We start from the raw sequence: 20,203 nt of genomic DNA on the forward strand, positions 1-20,203 counted from the left end.
TCCAACATTAAACAATGTAATTTTTTAAATGAGTGAATGATTTGAATAAACACTTAACCAAATGAGATTCAAGAATGGCAAATGAACACATAACAAGATGGTCAACATCACTAACATAAGAAAATGTAAATTAAAGCCACAATGAGATGCCACTACACAGCCACTAACACGACTAAAAAAAGACTGAAAATACCTAGTGTTGAGAGAAGATGTGGAGCAACTGGAACACATCCCTAGAGGGAATGTAAAAATGGCACAGCCACTTTGGAAGAGACAGTTTGGCAGTGTCTTAAAGTTGAATATACACACTTACCATATGACCCAGCAATCCCACTCCTAGGTATTTACCTAAGAGAAATGAAAACATATGTCCACACAAAGACTTGTACTCAAATATTTATAGCAGCTTTATTCACAATCATTAAGAAGCTGGAAATAATCCAAATATCCATCTACCAGACAATTTATAAACAAATTGTCATCTATCCACATACTGCACTACTACTCAATGACAAAAGAATTAATGTGACATATACCAACATGGATAATCTCAGAAGTATTATGTTAAGTGAAACTCAGCCAGCCAATAAAAGCTATATACTCGGATTCTACTTTTATGAATTTCTGGAAAAGGGAAAACTATGGCAAGAAAGAAAAGATAAATAAAACAAAACCAAAAAACTACAGTGATTTCTGGCCAAAAGCCAGTTCTAGGGAAAAAATAATGCCTACAAGGCTCATAAAGGAACTTTCTGGGCTAATGGAAATATTCTATATCATGACTGTGGCAAAGAATGCACAACTGTATACATTTATCAAAACTTATCAACTGCACCCTTGAAATTTGTGAATCTTATGCCAACTGCACCTCAAAAGAAGTGTTAATTTTAATTTCTAGTAATGCAATAAAAACAGTTGAGAAGTTACAGAGTGCGGGGGCGCCTGGGTGGCACAGCGGTTAAGCGTCTGCCTTCGGCTCAGGGCGTGGTCCTAGCGTTATGGGATCGAGCCCCACATCAGGCTCCTCCGCTATGAGCCTGCTTCTTCCTCTCCCACTCCCCCTGCTTGTGTTCCCTCTCTCGCTGGCTGTCTCTATCTCTGCCAAATAAATAAATAAAATCTTTAAAAAAAAAAAAAAAAGAAGTTACAGAGTGCGTTTATCAGTTTAAACAGTTATGGTTAAAAGCATATGAACCTAATATAAATATATATCATTTACCAATTTTTATAAGTTATGAAAAGTAAGAACAAATCTATAATATTTTCTAATACCTTAATTTCCATTAATGTGATTAATGTGTAAATAAAATGATATTACTATAAAGGAATCTTTTAAAAACATGGTATTTCTTGGGGAGCCTGGGTGTCTCAGGCAGTTAAACTAGCTCAGGTCATGATCTTAGGATCATGATCTCAGGGTTCTGAGATGGATCCTGGCACTGGGCTCTGCGCTCAGCACAGAATCTGCTTGAGATTCTATCTCCTTCTCCCTCTGCCCCTCTTGCTGGTGCTCACTCACTCTCTTTCTCCCTTTCTCTAAAATAAATAAATATTTTAAAACATGCTATTTCTTTATTATCTGTGTATGCAGGCATATACTCAACTTTGGTATTTAACTTTTTGGAATAAAAATCAAATATAAAAGTAAAACATACTACATTTTGAGATCAATATAATAAAGCCTCTTAAAGACACAAAACACTACCCAAAAGAAGTTCACTGAAAAAAAGTAAAAGGAAAATTAATCGTATGTGCAAATCTCAAGTCCAAATTTGGCAAATTTAATAATGACAGGCATTTTCCACTGAAAAGTCTAATGTAAAGTTAGGCAAGAATATAGAAAATGCAACTCTTGCCAAACTATTCCACAATTCATAATCTTCAAGCTTCCTAAGACTTTCTCCTACCGACCCCTCTTCTCCAGTGCCTCTCTACCCACTATGGATATTTTACAATCTGGTTCAAAATTTCTTGGACACTGAGAGATGGAGGTCTGTCACCTTCACTTTAACATGGGGCTGTGTGAATGATCAATAGACTATGGCAGAAATGATGCTATAGTTCCTGGGCCCATGCCTTTTCCTGGCAGTATCTACTTCCTGACTTTTGAGATATTCACTGCCAAGCTAATGAGGATGTCCAGACTACACAGAGATCAAAAATAGATGTTCCAGCTGAAGTCCCAACCAAGAGCTACTATCATCATCCACCAGAAATGAGTGAAGTGCCAAGTGAGGAAGGTTTTAAGAGGACTCCCTCACAGCTACCATTTATCTGCAACCACACGAGAGAGCCCAAGTGAGACCCACCTAACAGAGTCTGGTCAATCCTCAGAACCAGGAGATAATGATTTTTATTATTTTAAGCCACTAAATTTGGAATGACTTGTTACAATGCAAAAATAATTGGAGCACCTATATATTCTTTCTCTTCCTAATCAATACCAAGGCCTATAGAAATGGAAAGCACATCAATAGAAAGAGATAAAATCCCAAACACAACACTCCTTCCTCTCTACTTGCCCCCAAGTTGAAAATTGTAAATTAACCATAATCTCAAAGCACTGAGGGAAATGCTGAGAGAAGGAACAGTCACACATAACCCTGTTGCTACCCCTTTTCACTTTACTTCAGTTTCTGATCATCTCCCCAACGCATTTAAGATTTTATTTATTTGAGAGAGAGAGAGAGAGAGGGCATGAGCGGGCGCTGGGCGGGAGAGGCTAGGAGGAGGGAGAATTTGAAGCAAACTATGCAATGAGCATGGAACCCAACTCAGGGCTTGATCCCAGGGCCCTGAGATCATGACCTGGGCCAAAATCAAGAGCCCGACGCTTAACCGACTAAACCATGCAGGTGCCCCTCATCTCCCCAACTCTTAACAATAACAAGAGGAAAAGCAGAAGGAGGAATCCCATTCTTTACTCCTAACTCTATCCTACCAGTGCTAGTAGCAGTAAGGGAAGCAGAGTCCTGACCTATCCATGGGATGCCTTTTAGAATTTCTCCAGTCTCCATCTCTTCTTACCCAGCACTCCTTGATCATCAACAGTTACATATGCAGAGGAAAAACAAAACAAAAGAAGGAAAAGCCCAATAATCATTGCTCCTCACTAGCTTCCATCATTGGCACAACCAGCAACTCCCGAAAGCACTCACTCTCTACTCCCTCAATGGAGTTCTATCCTATATACTACAACCCATTAATTCAGAGCTACCTATTCATACCTTGGGGAAGAAAAAAAATAAAGCCCTGCCAGCTGATAATTTCCTTCTGAATTAAGTTTTGACACCTTTAAAAGGTATATGAAACCATACTGCTGCCTTCATTGTACAATGCAATGCAAACAGAAGGTATCTTACTACCTTCCACAAAATTCAGCCTAATTCATCACTATCTAAACACCTGATGTGTTAAAGTGACAGCACAAGAACAAGCACAAGCATCATCTTGCAGACCCCCAAATACACATAATCTAAGTTCATACATATTATCGATTCCAATGTGTCTAACTATAAAATCAGTCCAAGGCATTTTTTTCAAACTGGAGTGAATACCCTCAATGGGGGTGAGGGGGGTGCAGATGAGGATTGGGATCCATGGTTGTGGGTGATTTCAGAAGTCGAAATTTTCTCTCCAGTAACTTGTTTGATCTGCCTTTAATTTCAATTTGATAATAAAGATTTAAGATAAACATGCCACGAACCATAGGGATGGCCAACTTATCATTCTGTACTCTCACAGAATATCAATCCAAGCTTTTGTTTACAAACCTCCACTTGATAAACTTTGATGAAAAAGATCAGGAGCAGACTTAATATGTAAACATTTTGCCAACAGAAAGTGCTATAATACAAAGCTTAAAATCATCAGTTCAAACTGAAAAACTCATTAGAAAAATTGAGCCCTTGCTAAACTCAAAAAAGGCCATTATAGGAGGCAATATATTCACAACAGAATGGTCAACTTAGATCTACTACTCAAAGAAATACTCCGGGATAAACAGCATCAATATCCCCTTCTTAGAAATGCAAAATTTCAGGTCTCACCCCAGACTTAATGGATCAAAATCTCCTTTTTAACAAGATCCACAAGTGAAATCACACGCACATTAAAGTTTGAGAAGCACTGCTTTAGAATAAACAACACAACGGTATCATCTTTCATGTCAAAGCAGCAAATCTGAACTTTAAAAATATTATAGCTCTTACTATTTGATATGAGTATTTTGGGGTCTCATACTTGCATAAGAAATACAAGTTTATCCCTACTATTATGCCTGTAGATATATATAGATATCATTGATAATTTAGGCCAATATTCTGAATCAGTATCTTAAGAAAGGAGACAATTTATGATCTAAAATAATTGCTCAAATTGAGCACATTCGGCACACTGAAAGTGAACTTGCAGGCGCCTGGGTGGCGCAGTCGGTTGAGCATCTGCGTTCAGCTCAGGTCACGATCCGGGGTCCTGGGATCGAGCGCCCGTATGGGGCTCCCTGCTCAGCAGGGAGCCTGCTTTCTCCCTCTGCCACTCCCCCTGCTTGTGCACATGCTCTCTCTCTCTCTCTCTCTCTCTCTCTCAAATAAATAAAGTGAACTTGTAGTCTTTGTGTTCTGTACAAGTAAGTCTGTCCCTTTAAACACTGTTAAAAGTATTATTTCCACCTAACATACTCTAGTTAGTACCCAGCATAACCAAATAGATATTAACAAAATTTTTACGCAGGGAAATACTACTAGGAGAGGGTACTTCTCAATAACCAACTTGCCGAACAACACCATCAGTAGAATGGTCTGGCTGCACCTGTCTACAGAATTATTAGGCAACTGAGAAGCAAATGAAGATCTTGGATATTCTTTGTCATTGACCCTGGTACTCAAGACAAAATATACAGCACGCTCCTGTTCCCTCCAATCTGGCCTGCTCTGAGGGCAGTTTTAATTAGAAAGGAATTTGAAAATCATATACATAATAATTTGGGGAGGCAAATTTGCAATCTGAAGGGTGGCACTCCCCTAGTTAAACTAAACTTCACATTCTCTCTGTATCTCCTCACTGTATTATCTGTACATAAGCCTATTTGCTGTATTAAAATGTAAGATTCTTTGAGAAAACTCCTTCTTTTTTTCCCAATTCACCTCCCTACCTTCTACAATGAACAATGACCAGGAAATGTAACACATTCTTAATAGTATTAAATAAAGAAAAACTGTATTCTGGAATGGCAACTACAACTTTCATACAATCGGGAAGGCAGGTTCATCACAGCAGCTTAATAAAAACCGTGCTACCACTGCAACAACTACTGAATTTTGATGACAGAACCTCCAAGTTGAATTTTCTGAAACAAATTCAGTTAAAAACTCCCACTGAGAGAAAAGTGCAATGACATTTCATTTACCTGAACAAAGACTCTATGAGAATTTTCCAAATGAATGGAAATGCACCACTATTTAAAATTTAAGATGTAAAATCTTTCTTATAACTGATTAGGTAATCTCCTGAAATATATGCAAATGTCTGAGGTTGTTTCAAAATGATGCGGAAAGGGGTGAAGGTGGCTCAGTTGGTTAAGCATCGACTCTTGATTTCAACTCAGGTTATGAGCTCAGGATTGTGGGATGGAGGCCAACGCTCAGCACAGAGTTTGGTTGTCCCTCTCCCTCTGCCTCTCCCCTACTCAGGTGCATGCACACGCGCACTCTCTAAAATAATAAAATCTTTTTAAAAAAATGAGGAAAGAAAAGAGTAGGTAGAATATAGATGAAACAAAGTCATCCATCAATCTGTAATATTTGAAGCTGAGTGATGGACACATGTGGGTTCCTTAAACTATTCTACTTTTCTATGTGTTTGAAAATTTTCATTTAAGAAAATTCACACTGCTGTAATCAAAACAAGTTGGTACTGGCATAAGGCTCAACAAGACCAAAGGAATAAAAATTCCAGAAATAAATCCATTCATCCATGGTCAATGGACTTGACAGCAGTGCCAACACCAATTAATAGTGAAAGCAACAGTCTCTTCAACAAATGGTACTGGAACTAGATATTCACATATAAAAGAAATTAAACCCCTAACTCGCCTCATATACAAAAATGGACTCAAAATGGGTTAAAGGCCTAAATGTCAGAGCTAAAACAATAGAATTCTTAAGAAGAAAACATACAGGTGAATCATCATGACCTTGGACTTGGCAATAGACTCTTAGGTACCATAGCAAAAGTACAAGCAACATGACTAAAAAAAAAAAAAAAAAAAAGGAAAGTTAGACTTCACCAAATTAATTTTTTGGTAAAAAGGACACTATCAACACAATGAATAACAATCCATATAATGGAGGAAAATATGTACAAATCATGTATCTGAGAAAAGTAACCAGAAGAGACAAAGAATTCTTAAAACTCAACCTTAAAAATACAACTTAAAAATGAGTAAAGGACTGACATAGAATTTGTCCAAACAAGACATACAAATCGCTAGTGAACACATAAAAAAAAAAAAAAAAAGATGTTCATCAATAGTAACCAGGGAAATGCAAATCAAAACTACAATGGGGGGCACCTGGGTGGCTCAGTCATTAAGCGTCTGCCTTCAGCTCAGGGCCCAATCCCAGGTCCTGGGATCAAGCCCCACATCGGGCTCCCTGCTCCACTGGGAGCCTGCTTCTTCCTCTCCCACTCCCCCTGCTTGTGTTCCCTCTCTTGCTGGCTGTCTCTCTGTCAAATAAATAAATAAAATCTTGAAAAAAAAAAAAAAAGCACCAGCAAAGACATAAAGAAATTAGAACCCTTTACACTGCTGGTAGAAATGTAAAATGTTGCAACCACTGTAAAATGTTTGTTGATTCTTCCAACAACATTTTTCACAAAACTAGAATAATACTAAAATTTATATGGAACCACAAAAGACTCCAAATAGCCAAAGCAAGCTTGGGGGATGGGGGGAAGCTGTAGGTATCACAATCCCTGATTTCATGATATGCTACAAAGATATAGTAATCAAAACAGTATTATACTGGCACAGAAACAGACATAGATCAACGGAATGGAACAGAGAGCCCAGAAATAAACCAACACTTATATGGTCAATTAATCTATGACAAAGGAGGCAAGAATATACAATGTGGAAAAGACAGTCTATTCATTAAATCGTCCCGGGAAACCTGGCCAGCTACTTGTAAAAGAAATTGGACTTTTTTTTTTTAATTATTATTTACTTATTTGACAGAGACAGAGAGCACAAGCAGGGGGAGTGGGAGAGGGAGAAGCAGTCTCCCTGCTCAGCAAGGCCTTGATCCCAAGACCCTAGGACCACGACCTAAGCCAAAGGCAGATTATTTATTTATTTATTTTTTTATTTATCTGACAGAGATAGAGACAGCCAGTGAGAGAGGGAACACAAGCAGGAGGAATGGGAGAGGAAGAAGCAGGCTCCCAGCGGAAGAGCCTGACGTGGGGCTCGATCCCAGAACTTCGGGATCACGCCCTGAGCCGAAGGCAGACGCTTAACAACTGACCCACCCAGGCGCCCCCAAAGGCAGATGTTTAACTGACTGAACCACCCAGGCGCCCAGGAAAAGTAAAATGGTACAATTTACGGAGGGTCCTCAAAAAATTAAAAATAGAAATACAATATGATCCAGTAATTTCACTACTGGCTATTTATTCAAAGAAAATTAAAACACTAATTCAAAAAGATATATGCACCCCAATATTTACTGCAACATTATCACAGCCAACATATGGAAGTAATCCAAGTGTTCACTGACAGGCAAATGGAAAAGGAAGATGTGGTGTATATATATATATACGATAAAACATTATGCAGTCATAAAAAAGGACGAGATCTTGCTATTTATGACAACATGGATGGACCTACAGGGTATGACAGTAAGAGAAAAAAATCAGATTTAGGAAGACAAATACATGATCATATTCATGTGGAATCTAAAAATAAAACAAAAAAAAAACATGAATAAAAAAATAAAAAAGCAAAATTAGACCTGTAAATACGAAGACCAAACTGATGGCTGCCAAGAGGGGAGGGGATGGAGGGATGGGAACAACAGGTGAAGGGGAGTGGGAGATACAGGCTTCCAGTTATGGAATGAGTAAATCAAAGGAATAAAAAACAGCATAAGGAATACAGTCAATGATATTGTAATAGCAATGTATGGTGACAGATGCTAGCTATGCTTATGGTGAGTGTAGCATTACGTATAAACTTCTCCAATCACTATGCTGTATATCTGAAACTAACATAATAATGTGAGTCAACTACACTCAAAAAAAAGTCTGGTGGTTCCTGAGAAAGTTAAACATACAATTGCCATATGACCCACCAACCAATTCCATGCCTAGATATATACTCAAGAAAACTGAAAACAGGGATTCCAATACCTGTACACAAATATTCATAGCAGTACTTTTCACAGTAGCCAAAAGGTGGAAAAAATCGAAATGTCCATCACTGGATAAATGGATGAACATTATGTGGCATACATACACACTATGGAATATTATTCAGCTATAAAAACAAAATGAAGTACTGATACATTTAACAACATGGAAGAACCTCCAAAACATTATGCTAAGTCAAAGAATCCAGACATAAAAGGGTCATACATGGGGGTGCTCGGGTAGTTTAGTAAGTTAAGCATCTGACTCTTGGTTTTGGCTCAGGTCATGATCTCGGGGTCATGAGATCAGACCCCATGTGGAGCTCTGGGGTTATCAGGGAGTCTGCTTAGGATTCTCTCTCTCCCTCTGCCCTTCCCCCTTTTTTCAAACGCTCTCCCTTTCTCTCAAATACATCTTTTTTTAAAAAAGGGTCATACATGGTGTGATTCCATTATATGAAATAACTAGAAAAGGTCAATCAAAAGACATAAAATGGATTAGTGGTTGCCAGGGACTCAGAGAATGGGGAAATGGGGAGTGACTGCTTAATGGGTACAGGATCTCCTTTGAAGGAGATAAAATGTTTTGGAACTAGGGAAGAGACTGCACAACATTGTGAATGTATTAAATGCCACAAAATTACATATTTAAAATAGTTAATTTTATGTTATGTAAACTTCACCTCAAAAAAAAATTTCACAAGATTACATATTTCATATCAATAAGAGCAAGTTAATACAACTTAACACTTTATTCATCATTCAGTAGTAGTAAGTTTGTAGGCTTGCAAAACAATTTTGTTCTTAAACCAAACAGCAAAGAATGCAGTTACAACTTATAAGTCTAATAATTCTCCCCTCATATTACCAAGAGGCTGAGAACCAAATTTTGATCACTCTAAATTCAGAGTGAGAGCAGGGAGGAAAAATTTACATAGAAAAAAATAATTTTAGCCAGATACCTATAATGAAAGTGTGAATTTTAAAAACTATAAGCTACACCACAATGAAATGTAGTGTGAACCTTGTCTGCAACCTGATTTGAACACACTGAAAAGCCACTGTGACATATGGACTGAATATTAAATATTAGAGAATTTGTGTTAATTGCACTAGGTGGGATAAGAGTACTGTCGTTGTATAAAAACACGTTTAGGGAGAAAATGTCAAGGTATTTATAAAATAAGTACATATAACAAAAATGGGGACAAAATACTCATAATGATTAAATCTAGGTGATGAGTATTTGGGGGTTCACTATACTATTCCTTCAACTTTTCTGTGTGCTTGAAATTTTTATATTAAAAAGTTCAATTTCTATATTTAAAAATATTACAAGTTTGCATGAACAGAAAGTAAACTTTGGAATGAATCAGGAACCTACTACTTTGTCTCATAATTTCTGGAGTCTGGGAAGGTAATGCCTTCCCAACATTTCATTCTTTAAGACTTTTTTAGCTATTAATATGCCTAAAAGAAGAAATCACTTTTCATTATTTTGACTTTAGAGCAAATTAAATTCTTGAAAACCGAAAATACACGTGCCTGTTTTTTTCTAGGTTCAGTCTGGCATTTAAGTAGAATCTAACTTTAAGTAAAAGGTCACTGACCTGGAGTGAAGGATTATGAAATAAAATGAAAATACTGGACAGTTGCATGACTGTCCTTGTACTATTTTATGGAGCATTAAATACTGACTTTTTACATGCAAGGTAAAATTTCAAATCTAACCACATAAAAAAATAAGAATAGCATGTATAAATTCTAACCCCGGATAAAAGGAAGAAAATAGAAATAAAGCATGGCAGAATTGGTACAAATGAAAACAAAACAGATGGCCGAGGTAAGGTCAAATATAAAATTAATACAAGCAATATAAGTGACTTTAAACCCTTAAACACAGGGTATCAAGTCCTATTATAAAAATTCAATGTTACACTGTTTACCAAAAGTCAAACCAAAACAGCTACATAGGAAGTTTAAAAGGGAAAAAATGGAATGCTCAACAAATCACTAGGGAACCAAATCCAAAAACATAAAAAGAATTACACACCATGACTAACTGGAATCTATCCCAGGATAGCAAGGTTGATTCAACATACAACATATGTAAACAGAAAAAAAGACAAAACCAAATGATCTCAGAAGATGAAGAAATGGCATTTAACAAAATCTAACACTTTTTCATGGTAAAAACACTCTACCTAGGAATAGAATGGAAATTCCTCAACCTGGAAAAGGGCATCTGGGCGAAACATAGTTAACATCATACCTAATGGGTAAATACTGAAAGCTTTTTCCCCTTAAGAAACAAGACAAGAATGTCTACTCTCCCCCACTTCTAGTCAACATTGTACTGCACAATCTAACCAGAGCTTTTAAAAAGACAAAGAAGCAAAAGACATTTAGACTGGAAAAGGCAGAAACTATCTGAACTTGCAGATGACATGATCATTTCCATGGAATACACACACACACACACACACGACCATTAGAGCTAATAAATGAGTTCACTACGATTGCAGGATAGAAGATCAATATACAAAAATCAATCGTATTTAAACTATGCACTAGTAATGAACAATCTGAAAATGAACTTAAACTAATTCCACTTGCAATAGCGTAAAAAAGAATTAAAAGCTTAGGAATAATCTTTTAAAAGAATGCAAACATTGTACTCTAAACCGTTAAAAAATATATATATATCACTGAAACAGAAGACCTAATAAGTGGAAAGACATCCCGCATTCATGGATCAGAAGGCATAATATTGGCAATACTCCCAAAATTGACCTACAGTGAAATGCAATCCCAATCAAAATCCCAACTTGCCTTCTTTTTTGTTGCAGAAATTGAAAGTGATTCCTAACATCTGTATGGAAATATAAGGGACACAGAATAGCCAAAACCATCTGAAAAACAAGTTAGAAAAATCACACTTTCAAATTTGTAAACTTACTACAAAAATACAGCAATCACAACAGTGTGGTACTGCCATAAACACACAAAGATCTATGGAACAATATTGAGAGTCCAGAAATAAACCTTTACACATATGGTCAATTGATTTTGACAAGGAATTAGAAAGAAAAGCCTTTTTAACAAGCAGTGCTGGGACGACTGGATATCCACATGCAAAAAATAAAGTTGGATCCCTATCTCACATTACAAACAAAAAGTAACTCAAAATAGCTCAATCATCTAACTGTAAGAACTAAAACTACAAAGCTACTAGAAAGAAAAATACCTGCACACAAACATTAATATTTAATTAACATTAAGTCATCTTCATGACTTTGAATTTGTTGACAGTTTCTTAGACCTGACACCAAAAGCACTGCAACCAAAGAAAAAATAGATAAATCATAATTAGAAACTTTTGTGCTACAAAGGACACCATCAAAAAAGTGGAAAGACAGGGGCACCTGGCTGGCTCAGTCAGTAGAGCATGCGAACTCCTGATCTCAGGGTTTTGAGTTTGAGCCCCACATTGGGTGTAGAGATTACTTAAAATCTTAAAAAAAAAAAAAAAAAAATGAACGAACCACCACCTTCTAAGGGAGAAAATAACCCACAGAATGGCACAAAATATTTGCAAATAATATCCGATAAAGGATTTGTATCTAAAATATAGAAAGAACTCGTATTCCTCAAGAATAAAGAAGTCAATTTAAAAATAAGCAAAGGATATGAATAGCCAGTTCTCCAAACAAGATATACAAGCATCCAATAAGCACACGAGAACATACTCAACATCTTATGCCACCTTGGAATGCAAACTAAAATCCCAGGAAGACACCACTTCACACCCACTAGAATGGCTATAAATCAAAAAGTCAGATGATAAGGGTTGATGAAGATGTGGAAAAATTGGAATTCTAATACATTGTTGATTGGAATGTAAAATGGAGCAGCAGCTTTGGCGGTTCCTGAAAAAAGTTAAAACAGTTTCTGAAGAAGTTAAACACAGAGTTACCTATGACCCACCAATTTCACTCCTAGGTATAAACCCCAGAACTGAAAACATATGTCCACACAAAAACTTGTACAGGTATTTTTATAGCAGTATGATTCATAACAGTATGTATATTCATAACAGCAGTATGATTCAAAAAGAACAACCCCAACATCCATCAACTGATGAATGGGTAAATAAAATGTAGTATATTCATATAATTAAATCTTAGAACATGATTCTAGACTTAGAAGAAATGCCAACTACAATATCATCAGTCATACTTCTTCACCAAAACTCCAGTACCTGAAACCTAATGACATAAATTTGAGTTAAAACAGTACTCAATTGTATTTTTACAGACTGTTATCCAAGCTTTATGGTTTGAATAAAGTTTCAGAAACAGAAAAGCCAAATAAATATTTTATATTTCAGTGGAAAGTATACTTCTATCACCAAAAGGAGGACTGAAAACCAATTATTCTAAAAAATAACTACTTCCTGGTGGAAAACAGAGATTCCTCTGAAAGAACATATCTGAAATGTTATATACTGTGTCTGATGGGAAGGACTGAAACATTAAATTGTCATTGCTTTCACTTTAAACATACAGACAAGATAAGCAGTTACATAATTAAATTGGTTAAGGGGGCAAATTCTTTAAAGAAATTTTGGGACTGGGGCGCCTGCGTGGCGTAGTCGTTAAGCGTCTGCCTTCGGCTCAGGGCGTGATCCCGGCGTTCCGGGATCGAGCCCCACACAGGCTCCTCCGCTATGAGCCTGCTTCTTCCTCTCCCACTCCCCCTGCTTGTGTTCCCTCTCTCGCTGGCTGTCTCTCTCTCTGTCAAATAAATAAATAAAATCTTAAAAAAAAAAAAAAAAAAAGAAATTTTGGCACTGATTGACCTACAGACAATGGCTGTCATTTTTCTATTCTCCCTCTTTTTTTGAGCTTTTAATCTTTAATAGTTCTTTCATCAATAAAGATTCTATGCAGATATTAATCTTTTCCAAAATCTATATTTTGGAATATCAACATTTCTTAAATCAACTAGTATACCAGAGTGAAAAGCCACAGGGTTCTAGAGTTGGATCTGGCTTAAGAGCTGAGAGGTTCTAAACCTCAACCACTTTATTGTGTTAAATCCCACTTCCCTCTTCTATATATTATATAATAATTCTTAAGTCTCTCTACTTTCCCCTTCCTTCCAGATTCTCAAACTAATTATAACATGGTTATTGGTTCTATATCAAGTACTTTCATTAAAATTACATAAATACGGTGGTTACTGCTAGGACTAGCTGTGCTACTGTGATTACTTCAATACTATTTAATAAGGGTTCAAAATACATGTATATTTTGGACTATAATTTCTCAACAGTTCATATCTGTCACAGGGCATAAATTAGAAAGGGTGACAAAAAGGAGTCATTTGGGTGTCACTAACTAAAACATTTGAATGCTGCCGTAATGTCTTTAATTTTCTCCCTATTCTCCCCCTTTACTATTTACCTATTATCACAAACTAATAACCCAATCACATCCTCACCCTTTACACACCTATTCTAATAAGAGTTCACTAAGTTGGTCAGACACAGATAACCACCTTAAAAGTTTTCTTATTAAGCAAAAAAGAAAAACTACTATATTTTAATAGCAACCAAAGTATACGATACCTAGGAATAAGCCAAACAAGAAATATTCTAAAGACTCAAAAGAAAAAAAATTTTACTGATATACAATTAACCAAATAGAGAAGCATGTCCTATTAGTGATTTGTTTACCACTTATTTTGAGCACCTAGAACACTTAGCACTTAAGTGATTAAGCAGACAATTTCTTGAATGAGATGATTCAATATCACAAAGATGACAAGTATACTTGTCATCTAAATATTCTAAAAACTTAATGGGACTCCCAATTAAAACCAATCCCAAAAGATTTTTAATAGAACTTGACAAATTCACGTATTACATTAAAAAAGAAAATCTTAAGTGGGTAAAATATCAAGAGCATGAACAGGACCACAGATGTCTTAAGCTGTCCTTGAGTCCTTCTTACACATTTCTATTATCTGTTAGACAAACATTAATGACGGTCAAAGAGCTTTGGAAAATATCTCACAAAGGCCCAAATCTAGTTTAGGAATCCCTAAATCAGCTGTTCTTAAAGTAGTCCCCAAGACCTGTTCAGGGGGTCTAAACTAATTCAAGAGATCAAAAGTATTTCCAAAATAACACTAAAAGGCTATTTTCATTCTCATTTTCTCACAACTGTACAGTGGAGTTTTCCAGAGGTCATATGATGTGTGATATTGCTACAACACTGAATGCACAAACAGATGAGAATCAAGTTCTCTTCTACTAAGCCAGTTTGCAAAACTGTTTAATATCAGTCTTCTCATTATTTTTTGTAAACGATTACTTAACAATGCTACTTATGTTAATATGTAATGTGTCTATTAGTTTTTTTAAATTTTAAGTAACCTTTTGCCCAAGGTGGGGCTTGAACTTACAACCCCAAGATCAAGAGCTGGATGCTCTACTAACTGAACCAGCCAGGAGCCCCCCGTTTTATTTTTAAATTAATAACTATTTTAAGAACTTTTAATTTGTAATACAGTTAAGTATCCATATAACCCACAAAAATAAAAACCTTTTTAGTTCCTTGGTAAGTTTAGAGCGTAAAGGGGTGGTAGGACCAAAGTTTGAGAACCACTGTTCTAACCTAACCACTGACACTCGGTTCTTCTGTTATTAAACAATGCTTTGCTCACCTTATGGATCAAATGCAAGAATGGAAGAAACTTAGATAAATAAAGTGCACTTAGTGGGCAAACAACATCAAAAAGAGCTACATCAGCTCCCCAGAGATCACCACTACAGAAGGCTAAAGTTACTATAAGCTAACAACAAAAGTTTATCACCTGCTTTCTTATTCATTTATGGCAAACTAGGACTTCTCTTCCTTCCACATATTAATTTTCTAAAGTATCAGTTCAGGAACAAGCTAAACCAAGAGACCTCTTGGACTATACATCTTTTTTCTTTTTTGATCTAATATACGCAGATAGAGGGTTTTTTATTAATTCAAGTATATACAAATGAGAAATAAATTCCTTTGTTGAGCTAGACTATTTGCCACTTGGCCGACTCCCTCTCTTGAAAGCTCTGGACTACCTGCTATAGTCAGAGCTCCTTTTGGGCAGATTCCTTAAGTAGATCACCATGTTTTCTATCACAGGGAAAGGACCTTGGTACCCTAATCATACCTTACTGACTAGGATGAATGTCTGACATTAGAGCAACCATCTAAAGGTTAGGCAACTGTCTGAGAGATAGCCAGAACTCTCAAGAAACCAGGGAATTTTTTTTTTTTAAATATTTTATTTATTTATTTGACAGAGAGATAGCGAGCGAGAGAGGGAACACAGCAGGGGAGTGGGAGAGGAAGAAGCAGGCTCCCAGCGGAGGAGCCCGATGTGGGACTTGATCCCACAACGCCGGGATCACGCCCTGAGCCGAAGGCAGACACTTAACGACTGCGCTACCCAGGCGCCCCAAGAAACCAGGGAATTTGCCAGTAATGACAGGAATAATATCTGAGTCAAAACAAAGAGGTAGTGCAGTCATTAAGTGGCTGTCTCTCTGTCAAATAAATAAAAAAAATCTTTAAAAAAAAACAAAAACAGGGGCGCCTGGGTGGCACAGCGGTTAAAGCGTCTGCCTTCGGCTCAGGGCGTGATCCCGGTGTTTTGGGATCGAGCCCCACATCAGGCTCCTCCACTATGGGCCTGCTTCTTCCTCTCCCACTCCTCCTGCTTGTGTTCCCTCTCTCGCTGGCTCTATCTCTGTCAAATAAATAAATAAACTCTTTAAAAAAAAACAAAAACAAAAACAAAAACAAAGAACAGTGGAGTCACAATCCCGGTTCATTGCTGGTATACAGAAACACAGCAAAAAATAACCTGATGCTGAACATACCCTAGAACTCTACGGAATCCTCAAAGACCTTCTAGTTCCTGAATGACATCCCCACCTCCACGACAGCTGATGGTGAGATAGATGAAATAATTATTTTCCTTCCCTCTGTATTCTATTAATCCTATTACGGTGACACTTCCTTATAAACTGAAAAACAGAAATACCACATTTAAGGGATCAAACAAAAAAGGGACCAGAATAAAGAACTGGAGGCTGTGAAAAACTAAATAACCTAGATCCTCTCTTTCTCTACACTCATCAGTAAGAGAACATCAATCATATTGTGTAAATGGAAACAGTAGGACATCACTAGAACACACAAGATCCCATAAGGTCCCATTATGTAAACTGATGACTGTGAGAATTATGAAAATACTGGCCTTATATTTTGTATGATCTACAGATATTGAATCCTAGCCCTTATCTCATCAAGAGTTTCTCCAGACAACTGAAAAAAGGCAGGAAAACTTGCTGAATATAAGATATTCAAAATCTCATTCTCAGAATTACACAAGATGGAACAAAATTTGAGAACTCAGTTTTTAAACAAAGTCAGTCACTGATATAACAAAGCATATGCTACCCAAATAAAATTAGATACTCAGATGAAATAAGACCTAATTTTAAATGAACACTGAGTGAGAAGTTAAAATAAGGATTAAACATACGTAAGGATTAAAACCATCAAGTATTTTTTGTTCTTTCCAACCTGAAAAGTGACTCAATTCCCTGTATTTATTGATAACTAATAAGCAGCTGCTCATTTCTCACCCAGTTCTACCTGGCCTCATACCTTGAAAGGGAAGGGGTTGTGGGATGAATGTATAATCTTTAAAAGTGCGGATCTTTATACAAGAGAATAAAACCAGATAATTATCTCATTTTACACAAACAAGAATATTAATCCTAAAATAGGGCTCTCTCTTTCTAGACTTTCTTCCCAGTGTATATTTTTGTTTCTTTTACAAACGTGCAAAATATCCTTGAAGAAATCTGTATTTAAATATAGAGAAGATCAAAGCAAACTAATGCACCAGTAGTGTAACTTCTTGCTACCCTCCTCACTCCCCACCCCCAAAATATCTCCTGTCCTCCATCCCTCCAAAATACCTTATGAGGAATGCCAAAGTAAAAAGGCCAAAGGCGGACCTATGCAAAACCCAAGGATTTTTAAGACACTTTTTTGAAAGGCATTCAAGCAAATGAGTCCATGAAGCATTTGAAAAAACAAACTTGATACTGGCATATGAGAAAATAAATTTTTCAATTACACTGCTACCACTTACCCTTCAAAATGAGCCAAAATATAAGATTAGTCTTATATCAGACAGATTAGTCTGAAGGGGTAGAAAACCAGTAGTAGCATTCTTTCTACACTACCAAACCAATAATTTAACAGGCTCCAGTGTTTGCACTTTATATCACTCACCAAAATCTTTATGAATCAGTAAGAAACACTCTCTTTTATCTAAAAATAAACAAGAAGTATCTCCCCTCTGAACAGCTTTATTCCATTATAAAAAGCTTAGAAAGCAAAAGATGTAAGCAAAAGAATAACATATACATGTATTTTTTTAATCTAAAAACGGACTTCTGCAATCCTGAACCAAACAAATCAAAGGCAAAAAAAAAAAAAGAGAATTTTTTTTAAATAAGAAAATGAAATTAGAAAACTGAGTGGATACTCAATAATATTTAAGAAATCCTTCTTAATATTTCTTAGGCTTGATAACTGCAGTTGCTTTTTCCCTCAAGTATTTCTCTTTCAGATACACCTAAAGGATTAACACATGAAGACTGAGAGGGCTTTAAAGTATCTTAGCAGGTGGATAGAACAGGAATGGTTGTGTGACAACCATGGCTGAAACCGGCTAATTAGTATACAAAGCTTTATTATACTATATTTTTTGTACACGGGTGACATAAGAATGTATCCTATGCGTCAAAACATCCTGTCAAAAGCAGAGAAATTTTTGTCCCACTAAATATCCCAGAAGTCTGCTTATTTTCTCTCATTTACCCGGTCTGATTAACAAGTTCTAGTCTGCAAGCCAATTAACTTCCTCCAATAGATCTGTAGCTGAAATACAAGACTCACCTTGGTGTCTTTTAATTCCACTCATCAGTGCTGTCAGGTGAGCAAACAATCCAGGAATTTATAATTAGTAATCTTATTTTAACTTCAAAACCTGATACCCATTTTGAGAAAAAATTATCAGAGATGGTTGTTCCTGGTTTTTGTTTTTAATTTACCTTACTCTCTCCCTAGTATTTGAACTAAGTTTGGTGAGGGGTATACAAAGGTGAAATATAACAAACGTTCACTCCCAGAGAGTAAATTTTGAATGAAAAGAGTAAAAAGGATTCAATCGAATGTGACACACGGAAATGTTGCAAAAATCTCGGGGTACGTAACTTTACATACACCCTTACACTGCCTCCCCCCAAAGTCTTTTAAGTGGTTAGAAAGGAGAGGCCCTGGTTGGCTGGTTTTGTCTCCTCCTCCTCCTTTCTTAAGGGGAGGTGCTAAACAGCAAAGAAATCACCAAAAGACAGGCCGGAAGAAGGAAAGCGAAAAGCATGGAGTCTGGACAACCAGACCTTAAATAATTGGGAACTGTAACCAAATTAAATGAAATTGAGAGGGAGTTGCCTGTTAAACACCTCCCTGTAACTCCAACTCATCTAAGCGGCTCAGAGTTAAAAAAAAAAACCTAGTTGTAGGTACACTCACATTCGAACTCCCCTCTCTCTTCAAATATTCACAGGTACAAAGGCACAGAAAGAACTCTTCCCTGACCCTCGCCAATAGCGCCGCAAAACAACTCTCACACTGGCCGGAGCCACGCTGGCCAGGCCATCCCCAGCCCAGCGAAGCCACCCGAGTCCCTCTCCGTGGGGCAGAGAACGCCAAAGCCACTGCCCGCTCCTCACTCAGGAAGCCCCTCTTTCCAGGCCGGGTGAGAGGTAGCGGCGGGACCGAGCCTCGACTGTAAGAACCCTCCTGCCGCCGAGGCCCACGGCGCCCGCCCGGAACTGGGGTCTTGGCCCCGTGCCGCCCATTCTGGACCCAGGCCCGGTGCCCCGTGGTGCCGGGCGCGAGCCTCGTCCCCGGTCCACCCCACGCCGGCGGAACCCACGCGAACCACTGAGCTGCGCCGGACGCCGCCGTGCGAACCCAGTCACTGGCTACCTGTCTTCGCTCTTGTTTTTCTGCTTCTTCCCCATCGTGTGTCAGCGGCGCTCGTAGCCCCAGCCCCTCTATTCGGTCTCACACAGACCCACTGTCCCCCAGCCGACTTTCGTCTCTTTTCGGCTCGGTTCCCCTCGCACTGCCGCCTCTCGCACCCGGCTCTCCACAGACCCGCGCACTGGGACAGGGCACATATGGTGTGAGCTCTCAGTGCGCAAGCGCATCGCCCCGCCGCCTCGGCGTGGGGACGCAGGGCGCGGCTCATCGAGAGCTGCGCTTCGGGTAGAGCGTCTCCAGTTGACCCGCCGGCTAGGCAGGAGCCCGAGCGCCCCCTTTCCTCAAGCGTCCGCCGCGCGCTGGTAACAGCCGGGTCTCCTGGTTCTAGAACCCTGAGACAGACAATGATGCTGAAAATTCCCCTTGTCAGCTCCATCTCTGTGGAGAACGCAAACTTGGAGTTTTGGAGCCCGGTTGAAGTAAGTCTTGGGCTTTCCTTCCACCTCTGTATCTTTGTATTCTCAGCCGCACGCAGTTCAGTAAAGAAACACAATGAACCAGTGATAGGCACCTTAGGTAATAAATCTGGGACAAATAGGGACTCTCAGTAACGTCCATGAATTAAGAAGTCTGTTCAGTCCCTAAAAAATAATTACCATGAACAAA

The 20,203-nt window shown here is 37.8% G+C and overlaps 1 protein-coding gene across 2 annotated transcripts in view; it reads right to left on the minus strand.

Moving 5' to 3' along the window:
- Positions 1-19,745, minus strand: part of EIF5B (eukaryotic translation initiation factor 5B) — an 86,272-nt gene extending 66,527 nt beyond the window's left edge. For both annotated transcript variants that reach the window (XM_045771660.2, XM_045771659.2), the window contains exon 1: positions 19,541-19,745. In XM_045771660.2, coding sequence (XP_045627616.1) covers positions 19,541-19,575 — 35 coding nt within the window. In that variant the 5' untranslated portion in view covers positions 19,576-19,745. The remainder of the gene's footprint in view (positions 1-19,540) is intronic.
- Positions 19,746-20,203: the final 458 nt, after the last annotated feature.

Source organism: Ursus americanus, chromosome 7 (assembly GCF_024610735.1).
Source record: "Ursus americanus isolate L20-20 chromosome 7, mUrsAme1.1.p, whole genome shotgun sequence".
NCBI lineage: Eukaryota > Metazoa > Chordata > Mammalia > Carnivora > Ursidae > Ursus > Ursus americanus.